This window comes from Lathamus discolor, chromosome 4 (assembly GCF_037157495.1).
Source record: "Lathamus discolor isolate bLatDis1 chromosome 4, bLatDis1.hap1, whole genome shotgun sequence".
Classification (NCBI taxonomy): Eukaryota; Metazoa; Chordata; class Aves; order Psittaciformes; family Psittacidae; genus Lathamus; species Lathamus discolor.
Window position 1 is genome coordinate 59728881 of NC_088887.1, and position 17918 is coordinate 59746798.

The following is a 17918-nucleotide window of genomic DNA, read 5'->3' on the forward strand; positions in this document are numbered from 1 at the left end:
GCCAGCACCAACACTTCTTGTGTTCCTTCACTGTTAACAATCATGTTCATGGCTTCTATAATATGAAACCTGAGGAAAACCTTGTTTTAAGGTTGCTGTAAGCCTGTTGTTCTAACATGCTTCCACTTGAATGGAAGACTACTGTAGCTAGCTTTTTGCCCATGGTCTGGGTGGTACAGAACGCAAATCCAGGTAGGGAGTGATTGACTTGGAACATGAGCCGATACTGCCAGCAGTTGGACAGAATGCAGGTTTTCTAACATGTGAGGAAATTAGAGGTTACACCACTCTCCTCTTTGACCAGCATGCTGAAAGTTACTTAGGCAAAGATCTAGAAGTGGTGTGAATTTCTGCATGCGTTTTTACAGAGCAATTTCACATCAGTTCAGAAAGCAGCAAGAATTTAGATTTAAGTTTAGAAAGAAACACTGCCTTGGAATAGGCATCTGTTTATTTAAAGCAAAGGCTTGCCTGAAAGTAGACACTGTCAGGTCTTACATAATCAGAATGCCATAAGAAGTGTTTTAAGGCTTCTTAGTTTTGCATCAGCATCTTGATTTTTGCTTTCCTGTCCAGCTGATGGTCAGAAAACATCAATTTGAAAATCTTTGCCCTGTCTGTCATTTAGTGTTGACAGATGAGGAACCTTTCCAACTGACTCTTAAAGGTTCCTGGCATTGACTCAGTTAAACTTTGACAATTTATACCTGTAAAATATAAGTGCTAGAGAACCTCTGCTTTGTTTCAGAGGGTTTTGGTAACCTGCGTCCTTTTTACTTATGTCAACTGCACTTGTGTTTAGATGAGAAGATGCAAATATAACTGATGTTAAAATAATTAAATGACATTTTTCCTATCTCGAGGAATGTACCCAGTAAAGCTAATAAGCATCATTTTGAAACTAATACAGATTTGTTCTGTTGTGGGGTTTGTAGCAGAATAGCAAAAGTCAGCAATTTTTTTCTGCCAAATTTTTGAAAATCATGGGCCTTGTTTACTGATAAGTGATTTCATATCACTGACAGGTCAACAGATAACAAATTAGCATTGAGAATGCTTGATTGTGTGTTGAACCTAAGTCTTTACTGAAAACTCTTGTAACAGGTTGGACTGAAGCACAAAAGCTTTCTTTACTGAAACATTTAAAGCTGTCTGATGTGCTCCCTTAATACTTGTACCAGATCACTGTGACTGCGGAGAGCTATGGGTGTGTCCTGAATAGCTTGCTAGCCTTCATACACCTTGCTTCTGTGTGAGGCTTCTTTATGGCGACCTTCAGATGTGTGGAGTTTTATCTGGGGCTGAGCCTCAGAAATAAACTTCTCTGATACTGTACAGAGGTCTGCCTTCATAGCTACTGGTGTTTAGAAAAAGATAACGTTTTACTTACTAAACACAGTAATAACATTTCAGTTTTAATCAAAACTTTATATTAACAGAAAGTGAATAATGCTTTGTGGCCTGACTCTCCATCAGAGGCCTTTTTTTTCTTTACAGGCTTTGTCCAGTACACTTAGGAGCTTGGGTGGGAGAGAGAATGGGGTTGAACTGAGTGTTGAGGGTTATATTTGGAAATATTTTTTCAATTAACTTTAGTTTAGAGTAGATAATAGCAGTAGGTAAGAGACTAACTGGTTCCTTTTCAGCCATGGAAGTAATCAGCTGGGGTGGTCCCAGGGCGCTCTGGGCACGAGTATTGCTGGGTGATCATTGGCTGCCACCTGCGTGACAAAATAAAGGACCAACCCTTCAATTTGTACCGTGGAGCCAGATCACAGGAAACAGTTGACAGGTAAAATACCCTTTTGAAAATTTAAGGGAGAGAAGAGTAGATGCGGCTTAAACGGAGCAAGGAACCTAAAATATTGGCCACAGATAGTAAGGTTGCTCCTCTGAAGCTTTTACATAGCTTTAGCCTACTTTATTTTGGGGAGAGGCACACGGCAAAGTGCAAGTTACATGCTGCTCCCCTGGGAACATGGGGCCTCATTAGGAACCAGTATCAATTGAGTTGTGGCAGAGAAACAACTAACGGAATTTTATTGTAGTTAGAAATTACAGTTCATACTTATGCATATGTTTCCAAATCTTCCAGTGCTTGTTGTGCTGATGTTGGGTGCTTTCCACTTGTCCGAAAGATGGACTTTAGTTTTTTCAGAGAGGCTAAAAATAAGTTGATGAATTTTCAAGTTCACCAGTTGAGTGTACTGTAATGGGTTACTCCAGAAGTCTTAAAATGCCATTCAGAATTTAACTTTTTTTTGTGTGCAGTAGGTCTTAATCTTGCAGTTAAAACAATGCTTAACATCAGTATTTTTTCTTCTATTTTATGATTTTTATTTAGCAGGCTGGCTGAAAATAATTTGTAAGGACTTATAACTAAATTATTTTTAATTATTTAGAGTTGTTGAGCTTATGCTTAGCCCAGCGTGATACAGGACTGGTGTGACAACTCGTTTTTAATCAGTGAATCAATTGTGATCACCCTGATGTCACCGAATGGCCACAGCTTGTAAAAGGTAAGTATCAAGTGTACTGTGTTATTTCTCAGGATCAGTATGTTTCAGTTTAATATTCATTTTTAAAGTATTTCATTTGTAAGGCTTGAAGTTAGTTTTATAAATAGTATTAAGGTGTATTGTTTGCTTAAGTCAGCTCTCAAAGTTGGCTTGCACTCTTGCTTAGAGTGATTTCGAAGCTCGCTTAGCTTGTCTCGGCCTGCTTTCTACAATAGGAGCACTGTGGTGCTCTGTGGTAGTCCTCTTAAGACCGATATTATCACTTTTGTCTCTGGCATTTTATACTCTCACACTGAAATTCTGTATAAATTTTTTAGCATTCTTATTCAAGGAGTGGCTTGCAGAATGGAGAACTTGCTCGCTGTGTTATTGGAAGTGAGCCACCATTTCAATTTGCTAGCTCATACTGCAGTATTCAGATTAGTTTAGTGTCTTGTGATCTGTATCTAAGATCTAATTCAAAGTTGAAATTTATAAGAGCATTTGCTCTGTGATTTTTCTCTGAACAGAACTCTTGTTTCAGATTTTAAGCATGACGAAAAGACATCTTGCCATACTGTGTAATTCTTTCCTCATACTGTTGCTTGCTCAGAGGAATAACAAGGTATCTTGTTTGTAAACAATTGGGTATTGCAGAATAAATAGCTTCTCAACAAATACTACATTTTCTGTAATTAGATTGATGTTCCACATTGTTTTAATGAGTACTGAAAGCTCATTTTATTTGGTGCTTGTATCACCATTTGAAACCTTTTAAAAACTGGTTAATAATTGCATTAATACTTCTACAAATCATAGTTATGCTAGGTCTGTTCATGCTATAGAAAACAATTAGCTGAAGGAGTTTGATCCCTGTTTTCTGTAGAACCATTTACTTTAAAGGACCAAACCCTTTTTTTTGTCTCAGCTAGGTTTATTTTTTCTGAACTTTCCTGAAACTGTGTCTTATTATTTGTCTTACAGAAGAAATTTTTTTTTTTTTTTTTAGCATAATAGCATGTACTGACTGTGCTGTCTGATCAAAGCACAGATAAAGCTCACACAAATGTTAAGGATAGGAAAAGATTTTGGGCATACAGATAGCTGTGATTACATCTGTACTGCAAATTACCAGGCTACTTTTTTTTACATGTTTAGGTGCCAGTCCGCTTTTTTTCCTCTTAATTTTTCATACTGCTGCATATTTTGAAGGCTCAAAGCATACTCTTGATGTTTGCGTTTTAATGCTATTTCACCTGTGCTTTCTTAGCAACTTAAAGCATTACTCTACCCAAAGCTTCATTGTGTCGTATGACTAAAAGATCACAACTGCCTCAAACTTCCAGTCTCTTTGCTGTCAGTTTCTGAAGTCCTGGATGTAAATATAGGAGCTAGGGAGTATGAATATAACAAACACTTTTCTTTCCACCATTCTTCAGGTCGTACGGCTTGTAGCACTTGGATGCTTAGGTGAATAATTAGAAAAAAAAAAAGAAACTCAAAACTGAAGTTTTTTTTCCTCTCTACTAAGTGTTTAGTGACCTGGTTTGGTCACTGGAGTTGAAGGGAAATGAAATTTTGATTTATTTTGCTGTTGAGCATTTTTGTCAGCAACTGTCTTGTCAGTCCTGAACTTCAGTCAGTAAGGGGAAACATCATTTGGAGGGAATAAATAAAGACCAAATTTTGAAATTGGGCAGTTTTTATTATTTTCCAGCTAGAGGGTATTTGCATTTTAAGCATCAGTATAAGATCAGTTGCATGGTAAGTTCAGAATTGTTGCTAGTGTTAGTTGAATTTTATAACTTAGTGAAATATAAACAAATTACTTCCCGTGTTCTTCAACTGTCACTGCATGGTATCTGGCTTGCCTAGGAATTTTTAAGCTGTCTGCCAGAAATGCTTTCTAGGCACTGGATCTGTTAATGTAGTACGGTTTGGTAATATCCAGAAAGTTGCCAAGATCTGGTATGTCAGTAAAGGAGCTAAGATTTTAGTAGAGAATTGAGCGAATAGTCCAGCCTTTACTAGGAGGGACCACCCAGTAAGGTAGCACAATGAAACATGAAAAAAAGAAATGCTTCAGGCTACAGGTGGAGTTTTCCAATAGTGTTTCCTATATATAGTCATATAGTAAATAGAGAAATTCAGGAATTCCATTCCTCTAAACAAAGGTTTTCTCAGTGAAGCTATGGCAAAGCCTGCTTAGCTGTGCTAGCTGAAGCCTCATAGCAAACTGTTGAAACCTATAAAGTGAGCTCTATTTGAATATTTTAGCTCACTTCTGTTTTAAGAAAGCTGTCATGAAAGACATTTTTGTTCATGTAAGCTACAGAGTTTTGCTGCAATGACTGTGCTCTATTTCCGCTTCTCGGGCAGTATATCCTTTGTGTCAGTTATGGTCAACTGTACCAAAATCTATACCCAAGTGAAGCTTGGCTAATGTTCTGAAGGTATGATTCTCAAGGCAGCTAAGGTGATTGAAGTCAAAACTGCTGTGTTGTCTCCTGGCTCATTGGCTACAAATTCACTACATAGGAGGAAGTCCTGAAGGAAGGAAAAAAATAATCAGTATAAAAAAAATTTATTAAATGTTAACTTCTTGAATTGGTGCTGGCATAAGGAAGAAGATGGGAATAAGGAGGAGCTGTAATTTAGCCTGTTTCAGTTAATATGGAACTATACCCCTTAAATGAATCTGTAGATTAAGTCAAGGGGGTTGGTAAGCTGAACACGGGTGCTGCTTGTGTGTTCAAAAATGCCAGGCAAAAACACCTAATCCTGAATATTACTGTCTGACCTGTTGGTTGGAAGGAAGAAACAGCTGCCTGCAAGATTATTTCCATAAATTCAATTTGAGAGACATATGAAATTTATTTTGCGATTCTGTTGAGACCTGTTTTGGAGCTGCTGCTTCTTAGAGTCCAGCTGTGCAGAGAATTTGTTTGTAACAGTTGATCAATGATAAACTTTGAGTATATGTTTTAGTTACAAAATCGATTGCGAGGTTTAGCCCAGAAGTGGTGCAGTATGTAATCTGAATAAGGAAGTACTGCCAGCAGAGCTCTTCTCTAATGTCTGCTGTTGTGTAAGCTGCGAGGAAAAAGTGCTGTCCTCCTTAAAGAAATTTGTCATAATTATATTGTCAGGGTTTACATTATAAATTATCTTCTAGGGTTTGGTCAAACAAACTGAATGTGGAAGTGTGTAGAAGTTGATTTTTTTTTTTTTTTATTGGCAATAATACAGTATCATCACTTTCCACCTTTCCTAATTTCATATTGTAATGACTTACAAAACTTTAAGCATTATTTGTTATTTTATCTGTATTTGCAGATCACCAGGAGAACCTCACTCTGAAAACATTGAAACTAGCCGAATGTAAGTAAATGAGTGGATGAGTTTGGTATATCTTGTTTCAAAATGTTTTGGAGATACGTAACAATTACTCTTTCACCTGCTTAAAAAAAAAAGAAAAAAAAAAAAAGATGAGGGGAGCTGGGGAATTACCGTAGAAAATTTCAAGTTAACATTTTGCTATGGAAAAATAAATAGCTTTAAGCCTCTATAGAAACTGGTGATTTTTTTTTTTTTTGTTGGTTGGGGTTTTTTTTGTTTTGTTTTTTTAATTGGTTTTTTTTTCTGAGAGTGAATAGGTTGAAAGTTCAGGCGTTTAATTTAGTGTGAACCAGTAGATGGTAGCATAATACAGCGTCAGAAATCTTCAAGCCTCTCTTCAGACTTGACAGTAGGGGTGTAATTTTTACCTGCTGTTCACTAACATCTTGCATGGGTTTGAAGACACTTCAGTACTAAGGCACGATACCTGCTAATATCTGTTGTGGCAGATGGATTTCTGAACTAAAAAGACTAAAAAAGGTCTGAATTTGTCATGCACATACTAGTTAATTCTAGAAACAGAATGCTAGCTTTGTTCACTAAGTTTAAAATACTAAACAGTATTCATATAGCGTCTTTTTCACAGTTTCGAACCTTGTTTTGGTCTATCTTCATTAGCCTAGAAGTGAAGATTAACTAGAAGCATGATTGTGATAGGCTGAAGTCTTAATTTCAAATTCTAAAGGGTTGAAGGTATGAGAGAAACGTTTTAAAAAAAAAAAAAAAAGTTATTTGAGGCTTCATTCTTCTCTGAGTTAGCAAACATAAATTCTTTTCTAGCTATTCAAACTGTCCTGTCATAGAACTCTGAGAAACCACAAACTGCTTTTCTGGCTTAGAGCACAAGTTCCAAAATAATAGAGAGAGCATAGCTGAGAGTTAGGGTACTGTCTGAAGCCTTGAAAGATCTGTGCTCGTTTCTCTTCTCTGCCTACAAACTTCTCTGATCTTAAACTGTCTCCTCCACATCCTCCCCCCAAGTGGTCTAGCATTCTACACACTGTGGATGAATGCCAGTTTCAGGATGTTTTGCAGGCTTAGGGTTATATTGTGAATTGCTCAAGGACTTCTGTGCCGTAGCTGCCCAACTTGGGGATGAGCAAGGCTGAAGTGCCCACATCGGACTTCATACCTAACCTTAAAAGTGATAAGAAGGAAACAAGGAATGCTTTTCCCATGTGTTTTTAACAAGCGTCTGCAGTGAAGTCTTTTCTTGTGCAGGGATTTCTCCTGGGATCTCTTTTCCCTCTCTCATGCACATATGTTACAGAAGTGCTGTCTAGCTGCTTTTTTAGGAGTACAGGTTGCAGGGATCCAGACCTTAGAAGTGACTGGCTGTTGCTATGTGAACATGTGTTAGAGGCAGAGGTTGCAGAGCAAAGAACTTGCCATAGTCTCTTCTGCTCCAGTAGCAGCCCCTCCTCCATTGTGTTTTATTGTTCCTGCAGCAAGCTGAGTTTTGTGTTCTTTTGTTTCCCTGGCCTAGACAAACAGGGGAAATCAGTCTGTAGCCTGGCTAATAGTCTACTCTGCATATTGTCAATTGGACTAGTGCTTTTTACACATTGTAAGGGAAGATGTGTTGGAAACAAGCATCTTGACTGGTATGAAATAAAGACTCTGTAAGGACCTGTGGAAAACGAGAAGGAAAAGACAGTATAACTTTTTTTTATTATTATTCTAGCAGTTTGACGATTCTTTTTTGTATGTGTTATTATCCTTAAAACTGAACCTGAAAAATACCTACAGTAGCAAACTTTTCTGTGGGGAAAACTGAATTTCTTGGTGCAGAATGATGATCAGAGTTGCCCCAAGGTTTCAGGTGTCTGTCTAAAATAGATGTAAGCCAGTAAGCTGTAGGTATTCGCATATTTGAGTAGTAGTTACACAATATTAATGCATGGTACAGTTTCAAAACTGTATTTTTTTTAACCTTAACACAATGTGATGTGTACATTACTTAGAGAATTTCTGTGATCCTGCTGCGTGACTGCTCTTTGCCGCATCAGGTGGAATGGCAGGCTGGGTAATACAGTGTGACCTGCAAGCCTACTGTGTAGCAAAAATAGTTACAATGTTATTTACATGACCTTTATTCATTAATGAATACAGGCACTTAAGCAAGTGTTTCGTTATTTGCACACTGAATGGTTAAGTTGGTTTTGCTCTGGTTGACTGACATAATTGCTATTTGTTTGTTTTGCATTGCAAAGCTTTATACCAAGAGCATAGTCACATATGTTTCACATGTATGAATTAATATAAAAAAAATCAACTGCCTCTTTCATATTCTTAAGCAGCATATTCTTTCATGCAGAAGTCTTGCTTATCCAAAGCTATTCAAATTCTGGCTCTATGCATGATGAACATCTTAGTGCTAACTCAGCTTTAAGAGTCTTTTTTCCTTAGCATTCATTCAAGTCTTTGAATTTAAGATCCTGTCACAGGTCTACATCAATTTTCAGCTTCAATTTAGTATAACTTTCTTAAAACACCTTTAGCGCTAAATTATATACATTTTAGTTGTTTAGTGTAACAATAACTTGGCTTCTTATCAGTTCATGTAATGAAACTCGATGTGTCTCGTCACATATCAAGGCAGAGGTTTGGGTATTTTGATATGCTGGCTTTCTGTGCATTTCTGGTTTTGAGGATTGGATGCTTTCAAATTTGAAACTTCCTCTCCCTTTTTTGTATCAAATATTTGACATCACACACCCCACACACACATTTAAAGTGGAGTAGACTTGATAGTTGGTTTGTTTCCTTTGAAAGAATGGAAAAATGAAAATTCTGCAGCAGCCACAAAATGTGCCAGAAAAACAAATTGCAACTGCTGCAAATATGTACAGTAACTGTATTAGTTTTTCATACTACTTCATACTTGCAGATGACATCCTGGTGCTTTCTAGACATAGAATGCCTTAAATTAGTTTCTAATTAGTCATAGCTGAAAGCACAGGTGGGTTTGCATGACATAACCGTGGTACATGCTGCTCCTGGCCTCTGTATCAAACTTTGACACATAGGGTGATTTATGTGGCATTTGCTGCTTGTTTTATTGCCATTTTACAGAGAAAATGATGTAAAAAATATCTCTATGTACACCTGCAGCCTTGCACTGTATTGTGCATGGGAGGAGGGTTGGAACTAGATGATCTTATTACTTTCTTAAATTTAGCAGCTACTTAAGTTACAATCAAGTGTCTGGTTTACCTTTACTTCCAAGAGCAAAAGTGCAGTTTTATAAAAGGGCAGTTTGGCTGAGTTTTATAATGGAAGAAAGGGAATTCCAGGTTTTGCACTAGAACACATAAGTGGAGCAAATGTATTGTAGTCCTCGGTTCCCATGGAGCTTGAAGGATGCTGTGAATTTACCAGTTAAAAATAGACAAAAGAAAGCTTAAAGAGGAGAGATCATTCTCTCTGGAGCTGTCTAATCCATGAATGGTAGGTTGTTGTTAAACTAGAAACTTAGGTGTTTCAGTCTTATGATCCATATTATTTGCACTTAGTTTCTGCGTGATCATGGTCATCCTTCTAGGGCAGCGTCATGCAGAATGAAGGCATAATGAAAGAATGCTACCATGGAATCCTAACTTGAACATGTTCTAGAGTCTCTACTAACAGGGTTGTATGATTGTCACTTGCTTGTACGTGGTGATGTTTCTTCAAGCTGTAGATTGATCAGCACTTAAGTCTTTTTGCAAGTCCTATGGTGCAAAGCTTAGATATAAATCAGTATTTTTGTCTGAAATATTTTGTCTCCCATATCATGCTTTCTACTGAAACACTTCAGTGGTCCAGAATTAGACAATTGGAATCAGTGTCTTCAAGTTACTGTCTATATCTTTTGATACTCACTGCAGTGCTTATATTAATCTCCTTTCTTTGGTTGGGCTGCTGATCAGAATACAGGATATAAATTTCATACTTGACAAAGTTAAGCTTTTTCAGTAGAGTACATGAAGTTTAATTGTACTTGCTTGAGTGCCAGGACTTCTTTAATCAAGGGAAAGCATCCTAAAAAATATGTCTTATGCTTAATGTCTGATTAAAGTATTCACTGTTAGTTTTGTCCTGAATATAAAAGGCTGAAGGATTCCTGCAACTGTGTGAAGTTACTGTCATTTCATTACTTCCCAATACAGACAAAATTGGTATTATTGTGGCCTAACAGCCAGTACAGAGTATTAGAGTTTCGGATTCTGTACTAGATAAAACAAAATTTGGAGAACTGTTGAAATGTTTTGTGTGGTTAGATGTGATTTTTTTTGGGGGGGAGTTTAACAGCTGATAACAATTGTGTACTTTTCTTTAAAATACTAAGAAATTTGTTCAAAGAGAGTAAGATGTTGTAAGCTTGTAATCAGTCCAACTTAGTAATATGTTTATTCTGGCAGTAACTCACATTTCTTTGTAGTTAAGTAAATTTATGGGCTTTTCTATGAAGGGTATATTTTTCCCTTTTCAAAAGGTACTAATTCTGTAAAAGTGAGTGTAATATTTAGAACAGTCAAGTATGCCTGCAGTCGTTACCAATTGTAATAATTGCCTAATAATTGTTTCCCTGTAATCAGTTATTTAATAGCTTCAGGCTTGTAATATTGTGGGGCTTGGGCTGGAGAAGATGGGGAGCAGGGACTGGGGATTTTTCCTGAAATTGCTTGGGTTGAAAAGCCAGGATGTAATTGATGCATAATTCATCTCTCAATTTTATGGCTAATTGAATATTGGAGGATCACATAGGTGACAGGGCACTGCAATCCTTCCTAAGGACAGATAGGAACCACAGTATGAAACCAGTTGATGTGTGGAATGACATAATTTCTGAAGAGTCCTGAAACTAATAACCTGAAGAGGAAAGGGCAGTAATGAAGGGTGCTTTTCTAATAGGGCTGTAGCAAGGTAATTTGTCTGCGAGACAGGATTGAGAGATGAGTGCTGTATTCTAGACCCTTTCTCTCTCTGTCTTCACTGCTCCATAAAACCAGAACAGCTCTTCTGTTCTCAGGTTCACCCTTCTTGAGGAAGTGCCTTGTCTTTATCAGCACATGTTGTTCCCGTAGGCACAATGGATCTAAGATACGTGGTGGGAAGGGAGGTCCCTTGGGTGATGCCACTATGGCCTGGGGGTTCATGGTCTGCACCCCAGCTGTTGGGGCTTACCACACTGGAAAGAACGAGGTTTGGAAAATGTGAGCTCCATGCGCTATGTGTATTTGCAGACGTACATTTGCTGAGGTGCCAGTAGCTAAGGCAGGCAAAGGATGTCACAACACTGCTGGAACAGAGGACTCAGCTCCAGCTCTGGGTGGAGTGCTTGGCAGTTCAGTGTGGAGGCAACTTCAAAAGGGTCTGTGTGGGCAGTGCTTTTACGGCAAGTTTGTCTTCTCTAACATTGCTGTTCTTAACTAAACAGAAGCAGGAAACCAACATGCAAGGTTTGAAACTGGAACTCTTAGAAAACAGTATTTGACAGATGTTCATCCATAACCCACACTTTTGTAGCAGCTTTTGGTTTGCTGGTCATCTTATATCCTAAGTATATAATTGTTGCAGGTGTGTAAGTCTCTTTATGCTCCTCTGTGTTAACGAATATACTGAAAGTTGGTTTACTATTAGTACTAAAACACCTGCTCCCTGGAGTTTTCCTACCCAAAAGACAAACATAAATTTCCTCTGGTTTCCATATACAGTAATGTTTTTGTTGGGGTTTTTATTTGGTTTTGCTTTGGGGTTTTTGTTTGGGTTTTGGGGCTTTTGTTTGGGTTTTGGGGTTGTTGTTGTTTATTTGTTTGGGGTTTTTTTTTAGGGGGGGTGGGTTTATTTTTTTTTTTTTTTTTCACATCTTAAGAGTGATGTCAGATGTCTTTGTAGAAATAAGATAAAAGTCATGTCCCAAGCAGAAACCAATCCAAAATACGTAATTTTATACAAGTATTTCTAAAAAAGTAACAAATACGTATGAAGTTTTCAAATTTAGGTGAACTGAAAGCTAAAATTATGCATTTATTTTTTATTTCAGGCAAGTTTTGAAATTTGGATGGAAAAATCTTTGTTTTGTAGATGAACTCTAAAGAATTATGCTTCACATTTTTTCTAGAATTGCTTAAATGTTTGAATCTCCTTTTTTTTTCTGTCACAAAATTTTCCTTTATGTAGTTTCCTTTTTGTAGTACTTGTCTGTATTTAATTTGAGAAATGAAAATTAGATGCTATTACATAGGAACTTTTGAACCAGTGCACTCCATCTCATTTCGTATAGGTTTTAGACATTCGGAAATTACTTTACAACCCAAAATGCAGCCTACCTTTGCCTAAGTATTTTGAAAAGCAGAGGCTCTGTGATGCATGTTTCTTTTGATACTCCACAGTTTTAGCAGCATTTAAATTACAAATGCAAAGTATTTATCACTTGGCTTTTATTAGTTAAAGAACAATTAAAAAGTATAAAGGCTTCCCCCCCCTCCAAGTACTACAAAAGTCAGTGAATATTAATGTATTTTTTAATGGAAAAATTATGGAATTGTTGGACTTTGGGAAGGAAGATGATGTCTATTTTAGCTGCCTCTTGTCTTCACTGCAGTAGTGTCTTTGAGGAGGTTATACAAGGCCCAGTGTGTGAGACGTTATCTTTAGGCCATAAAGATATGCCTGTGAAATGTTTACAACTGCAGCCACACTGGTGCAGTTTCATACTTGGATGTGCAACAGCACTGTAAGTCTTTGCAAACATATATGAAAGTCAGCCTTTGAAGCCTCAGTTAACACTAGCAGGTGTCTGTGTGCTAACATGCAGTAAACTGGTAATCAAATTTATAAGGGACCAGTTAATCTTCACTAGATCATTGTATAGGATCTTAAAGGGAGCTGCAGTCTTCATTGTGTAGTGTGAGCTAAGAATAGAGATAGGTCTTATGTTACCTTGCTTAATGACCCAGTTTTAATGTCTCGGGCTAAGAACTTGAGTTTTCTGCATCCTAAATGAGCAAGGGAATGTAGAAAGAGATCAAGTTTTCACCTCTGGAGAGCAGGGAAGGTATGCTACTTTTTTTTTTTTATTCTCAGTAATATAGGAAATGTGGCACTGGACAATGACAATAATTCATCAAGTACCAATGGGAATGTTCTATGGAGTAACTTACTGTTCTGTAAAATCACACACTGGCTTACTCAGAACTGTGTTCTCTGTAAGTGCTTTCATGGATGGAGCTCAGTAAGGGTAGCTCTTGTGGAAGGCTCAGTAAATTCCCTTCTACCTTTTAAGGTCTGCATCCTTGCTTTGAGTATCACCTTTTTTATTTACTTTAATTTATCTGAGGCCATGTCAAAAGTCTGTGGAACAGCCCACTGGGAAGAGGTGGGAAGAAATCCTGATATTGTTGTGTTCTTGTTGTGCTGTTTGCTTCTGTAGCTAATTAAAAAAAAAAATAAAAGAAAAAATTAGCTTTCAGGCAGACTTCTTTCTGTGATAGAATTTCGCAGAACTTGAGGCGATGAGTCTGCAGCTACATGTCAAAATGCAAAAGTTTGTACAAACAGCATTATTGCAGGCATGGCACAGTTTGAGAAGTAATTGGTAGTTAAATATTGGAAGCAAAATATCCAAAGTCTCTCAGAAGTTAACTGTTAGAGACAAGTCAAAGCTTAGCTTTGTCTCCTGGCATCTCCGGATGTCATTGAAGTGTTGAATTGTTAAATTGAATATGTTAAAATGTGTTGTTAATATATCAGTGTTTATACATTAAAATAACTTTATTCAGACTAAATATGCAAGCTAGAAAGGTGTGCACACCTCTCCAGGAGTTAACAATTTCTCCAATTTTAAAATATAAGTTCCCCCTTCTTAAGGAATTGGTCAGCTTTTCAGGATATATCTGATCTGAATAACAACTCCAGCTGCTTTAGGTTCTTAAATACACATACCCCTTTTCATACATGCAGACGCAGAGATATATACAACACATTATAGAAATACAGTTAGAACAGCTCTGAGAAATAATCCATGTAATGTTTGTGGGTGTATTACATAGGTCAGAAGGTTATGGCAAAAAACTTGTGATCTATGTATAGACTGCAGTGGAGGAGTAAGATGGAAGGATAAAATGATAACGTGTATATGAAATAATGACCATTTTGTATGCATAGGAGAGACTGAAAGGGGAGTAAATAAGGAGCTTTTTGAAGAGACAGGTGGCCATAGCTCAAGTGTAAAAATTCAGTATTAACAAACAAAGGCTTTCACATGATGTAATTACCTGCTTACAAATGACAATATTTCACATTGTAAATCTGAAGGTTTGGAGTGACTGAAGGACAAACATGATCAAAGCATGGAATCTTGTCATTCAGAAATAGATGTTTGCGAAATCACGTACTGGTCTAAGCTGTATTAAAACGATTTTTTTTTTTTTTTTAAGCCTCTGTCCTGAAAGCCGAAGTATGAAAGGCAAGATCAAAAAAACCTTGCATTTTTATGAGTACATGGAGAAACACAAGTTTTAAGTCTACATATAAAAATGGGAGAGGCTAGAACTCTTTCCTTCGATTAGAATGCTGCTATTCCCTGTTTACACAGTGGTGGTTTTGATGGTATTTCTCGTGCTGCATTTTTTAATTATATTTTTTAAATGATCTTTCTCCTCCCTCTCAAAGTGCCAGGGAATCTTCTCAATTTATAATTTTTTTTTTTTTTTTTGTCATGGAATGCACTGGCACATTTGGAAGGTCAAGTAGACATTAAGGTAATGGCATTCTTTGTAAGAAGTGTTTTCTTCCCTAGGCTCATCAGATCTTGAAGGGTGAAAAGGAAGGAGTAAAGGTGTTATTGCTGAATAATACATGGCTCAATAGTTACTTTCAGAACTTGAGGACATTTTCCCTTTTGAAGTGGCTACATTGAAACTCGTGATATTTAACCGAACAGTATTAAGACCTAGAGTACTGAGTAGTACCAGTCTGTCTTGCACTTTAGTTCTCTCATACTTGTTCTGTGCAGAATCTATACATGCATCAACACCGGAAGAGGCAACTTTAACACAATTTCTGATTAAGATCTTGCTTCACAAATTCTAATCTTTATAGTACTGTATCACTAAAATTAGGTAAAAAGCTTCCGTGTCTCACCTAATCAAAATGCTTGAAATGTTTCATATCTGGTATTTTTTATTAATAACTTGTTTTCTTAACCCCCCAAAACTTCATTTCTTGCAAAATGTGGTCAAATATGTCACTCTAGGTGCAGCATGCAGCTGCTTCTATCTCAGTTACCTGCAGCTTTCCAGTGATTTCTTTACTATTTGCATGTTTCTGCATAAGTCTGTGACCTTAGTAATTGGACAGTTAAATTTTCTTGTGTGTATGTATAATACTGAGCACATTGACTTGTATAGTAATGCACTTGTAATTCCTCAGCATCCATACTTGCCATGTATAATTGCAGGAGAAAGGAGAGGATTTGGTGAATAGTTTTTTTGAGAACCATATACCTTATTAAGCTGAGGTGAATTATAATCAACCTTGAGCTCATCTGTAGTTGTGGTTTTGTCATCAGTTTAATTAACCAAGCAATATTTTTCCTACAGATTTAAGCAGACTAAATATCTGAAACCTTAAGTCATCTGGAATCTTGTTTAAAAAATGGTTTAGATTTTTAAAGGCTTTAGATGGTATTGGTGTAGTATTGATAGTGTTACTAAATAAGTGCCTGAATTGTTTGTACTTCATATCTCTTCCCTCTGTCTGTCAGTGGCAATTGTACCTCAGTACTATACATCAGACTTAATCACCTGTGTGAGATCCAGTTCTGTTTCATTTGGAGCCTTGCTTTGCATCTGAATTGGTCTCTCTTCTAGTGATAATTGAGATTGTTCAGAACTGAGCAAGATTGTGTCCACTGTAGCACTAAAATGTAAAGCTGAAAACTGCATAAGTACGATTTACCTCCCACTTACATAGGACCCACAAATTAAATTGTGTTAAATATTCTTGCGTTTGTCAAGATGGGAATCCTGCATTTAAAAAACCCTCCTGATGTGTCCTTTCTGACACAGAAATCTTGTGTTTCGGTGCCTGACTAATCTCTGCCTTGCTGATGCTTTTGAATGAGCTTTGTATGTGAAAGCTCTACTAATCCTTGTACTTACTGTTTGAATGTTTGCTACAGGAAGCGAGCAGCTGCAAAGCATCTAATAGAGCGCTACTACCACCAGTTAACTGAGGGCTGTGGAAATGAAGCCTGCACGAATGAATTTTGTGCTTCCTGTCCAACTTTTCTCCGTATGGATAACAATGCAGCAGCCATTAAGGCCCTCGAGCTTTATAAGATTAATGCAAAACTCTGTGATCCTCATCCCTCCAAGAAAGGAACGAGCTCAGCTTACCTAGAAAACAATTCCAAAGGTGCCCATAACAATTCCTGCACTGACAGAAAAATGAACAAGAAGGAAATGCAAGGCCCGAGAGATGACTTTAAAGGTAAGAAGTTACTTTAGTTTTTTTCATAAAATACATTTCATATGCATAATTACGGAATTCACTGTGGTAGTGTTCTAATGAATGCGGGAGGTTTCTGCTGACTTTAAAATACAATATTGGGCAATCAGATATTTTATTGTGGAATCTGAAAAATGGCTGGATTAATGCTGAATGCTGATTCTAAATCTGTATTTTTACCATGTCCCTGTTAAAATCTATGTGCATTTGTTGCTTTCTGAGATAACTGGATTTGCAAATATGGAGGGGTTGCTTTTTTTAAATACTGTTATATGTCTGCTTTAGTTTCACAACTCTTCTGTAGTTAATGAGTTATAAAGGTTATGCTTTAACTAGTTCCAGTTCTGTTAAGGAACAGATGAAGAAAAAATGATACAGTGGATGATAGGCAGTACTTTGACCAAGCTAAAAATTAAGCAAAGTGATTTCTAAGCCAATGTACAAAAATTAAAAACTGTTCTGTATGTCTTTTATAACTTCTAGTTAGCTTTTTAAACTCTGTAGGATAGTAAATACATACTAGTGTTGCCAAAACCCATGGTGCAAGCAGAAGCTAAATGAAATTAAAGCCATTAACCTTTGAGCAGACCTTTAAGTATCATTGCTGTAAGTGGTATAAACGCAGAAGTTCAGATTCATTCATTTTCTCTAAAGAAGGTGAAACTGTTTACAGCAAAGAATTAAAAAGCCCTACAGAATCAGCAATAAACATAGAACCGTGTTTTATAAGATGCTCCAGTCAATACCTACCTGCATCTGTTCTTAATCTAATGCACAGATAAATTTGTCCTGAAATTATTTATGATCTGAGTAAGCAGAGAGGTGAACACTAGGTAGGGGAAAGGGAAGCCAATGTATTGTGAGATGGGCAAGAGGAACATTAGGTCTGTTTTGTGATTTGTCTCTTGATTTTGTGTATTTTTAATGGGGGCGTGCATGTACAGAACTTTCCTCCTTTGTTCTGACCATACTGTCCTCTCTCCCCAAGATAGATAGTCCTCTCAAACCATCTGCAGAGTCAGTCTGTTGTCTAAAGCAGTGACTCAGACTTGATCTGTTGCAGCATCTCAATTATTGACCCGTCTTTGTAGCTGTATGGATAGAGATCATTAATGCATTCTTAAAGCCCATTGGAGACTCTTAATTACCTTTGGAATTGGATGATGTCTAAGGAATTCAGCACTTTGAATTGTTTGGGTTTTTTTAAATCCATCTGCAGTAACAGTTACTGGGAAGACTGCAGTTAAGCCAAGGAAGAAGATATGCATGCTTTCATGCTTGACATAGGATTGAAAGTTATAAATGAAACAAAAGAAATAACCTTCAGAAACAATAAATAACTTTACTGTAGTGCTAAACCCTAAGACTATTACCTTTGGAGAAAAATTTACCTGTAGGCTTTTGTCAGTATGTCAGTAATATCTTAGATGGCTGTCCAAAAAGAGGAAGGGAATGGTGAAATTACAAATCTATAAAAAATCATGGGTAACAAATGTAGTCAGAGAGAGAGAGTGCCATTTCAAA

At 36.9% G+C, this 17918-nt stretch overlaps 1 protein-coding gene across 8 annotated transcripts in view; it reads left to right on the forward strand.

The window, feature by feature from the left end:
• The window catches only part of UBE3A (ubiquitin protein ligase E3A), a 57520-nt gene that overhangs the window by 15607 nt on the left and 23995 nt on the right, over window positions 1-17918 (forward strand). For 3 of the 8 annotated variants that reach the window (XM_065677631.1, XM_065677630.1, XM_065677634.1), the window contains 4 exons: window positions 1647-1792; window positions 2403-2519; window positions 5835-5879; window positions 16066-16376. In XM_065677631.1, the coding sequence (XP_065533703.1) occupies window positions 2500-2519; window positions 5835-5879; window positions 16066-16376 (376 nt within the window). In that variant the 5' untranslated portion in view covers window positions 1647-1792; window positions 2403-2499. The remainder of the gene's footprint in view (window positions 1-1646; window positions 1793-2402; window positions 2520-5834; window positions 5880-16065; window positions 16377-17918) is intronic. The other 5 variants (XM_065677633.1, XM_065677635.1, XM_065677636.1 and 2 more) reach the window with 3 other exon arrangements.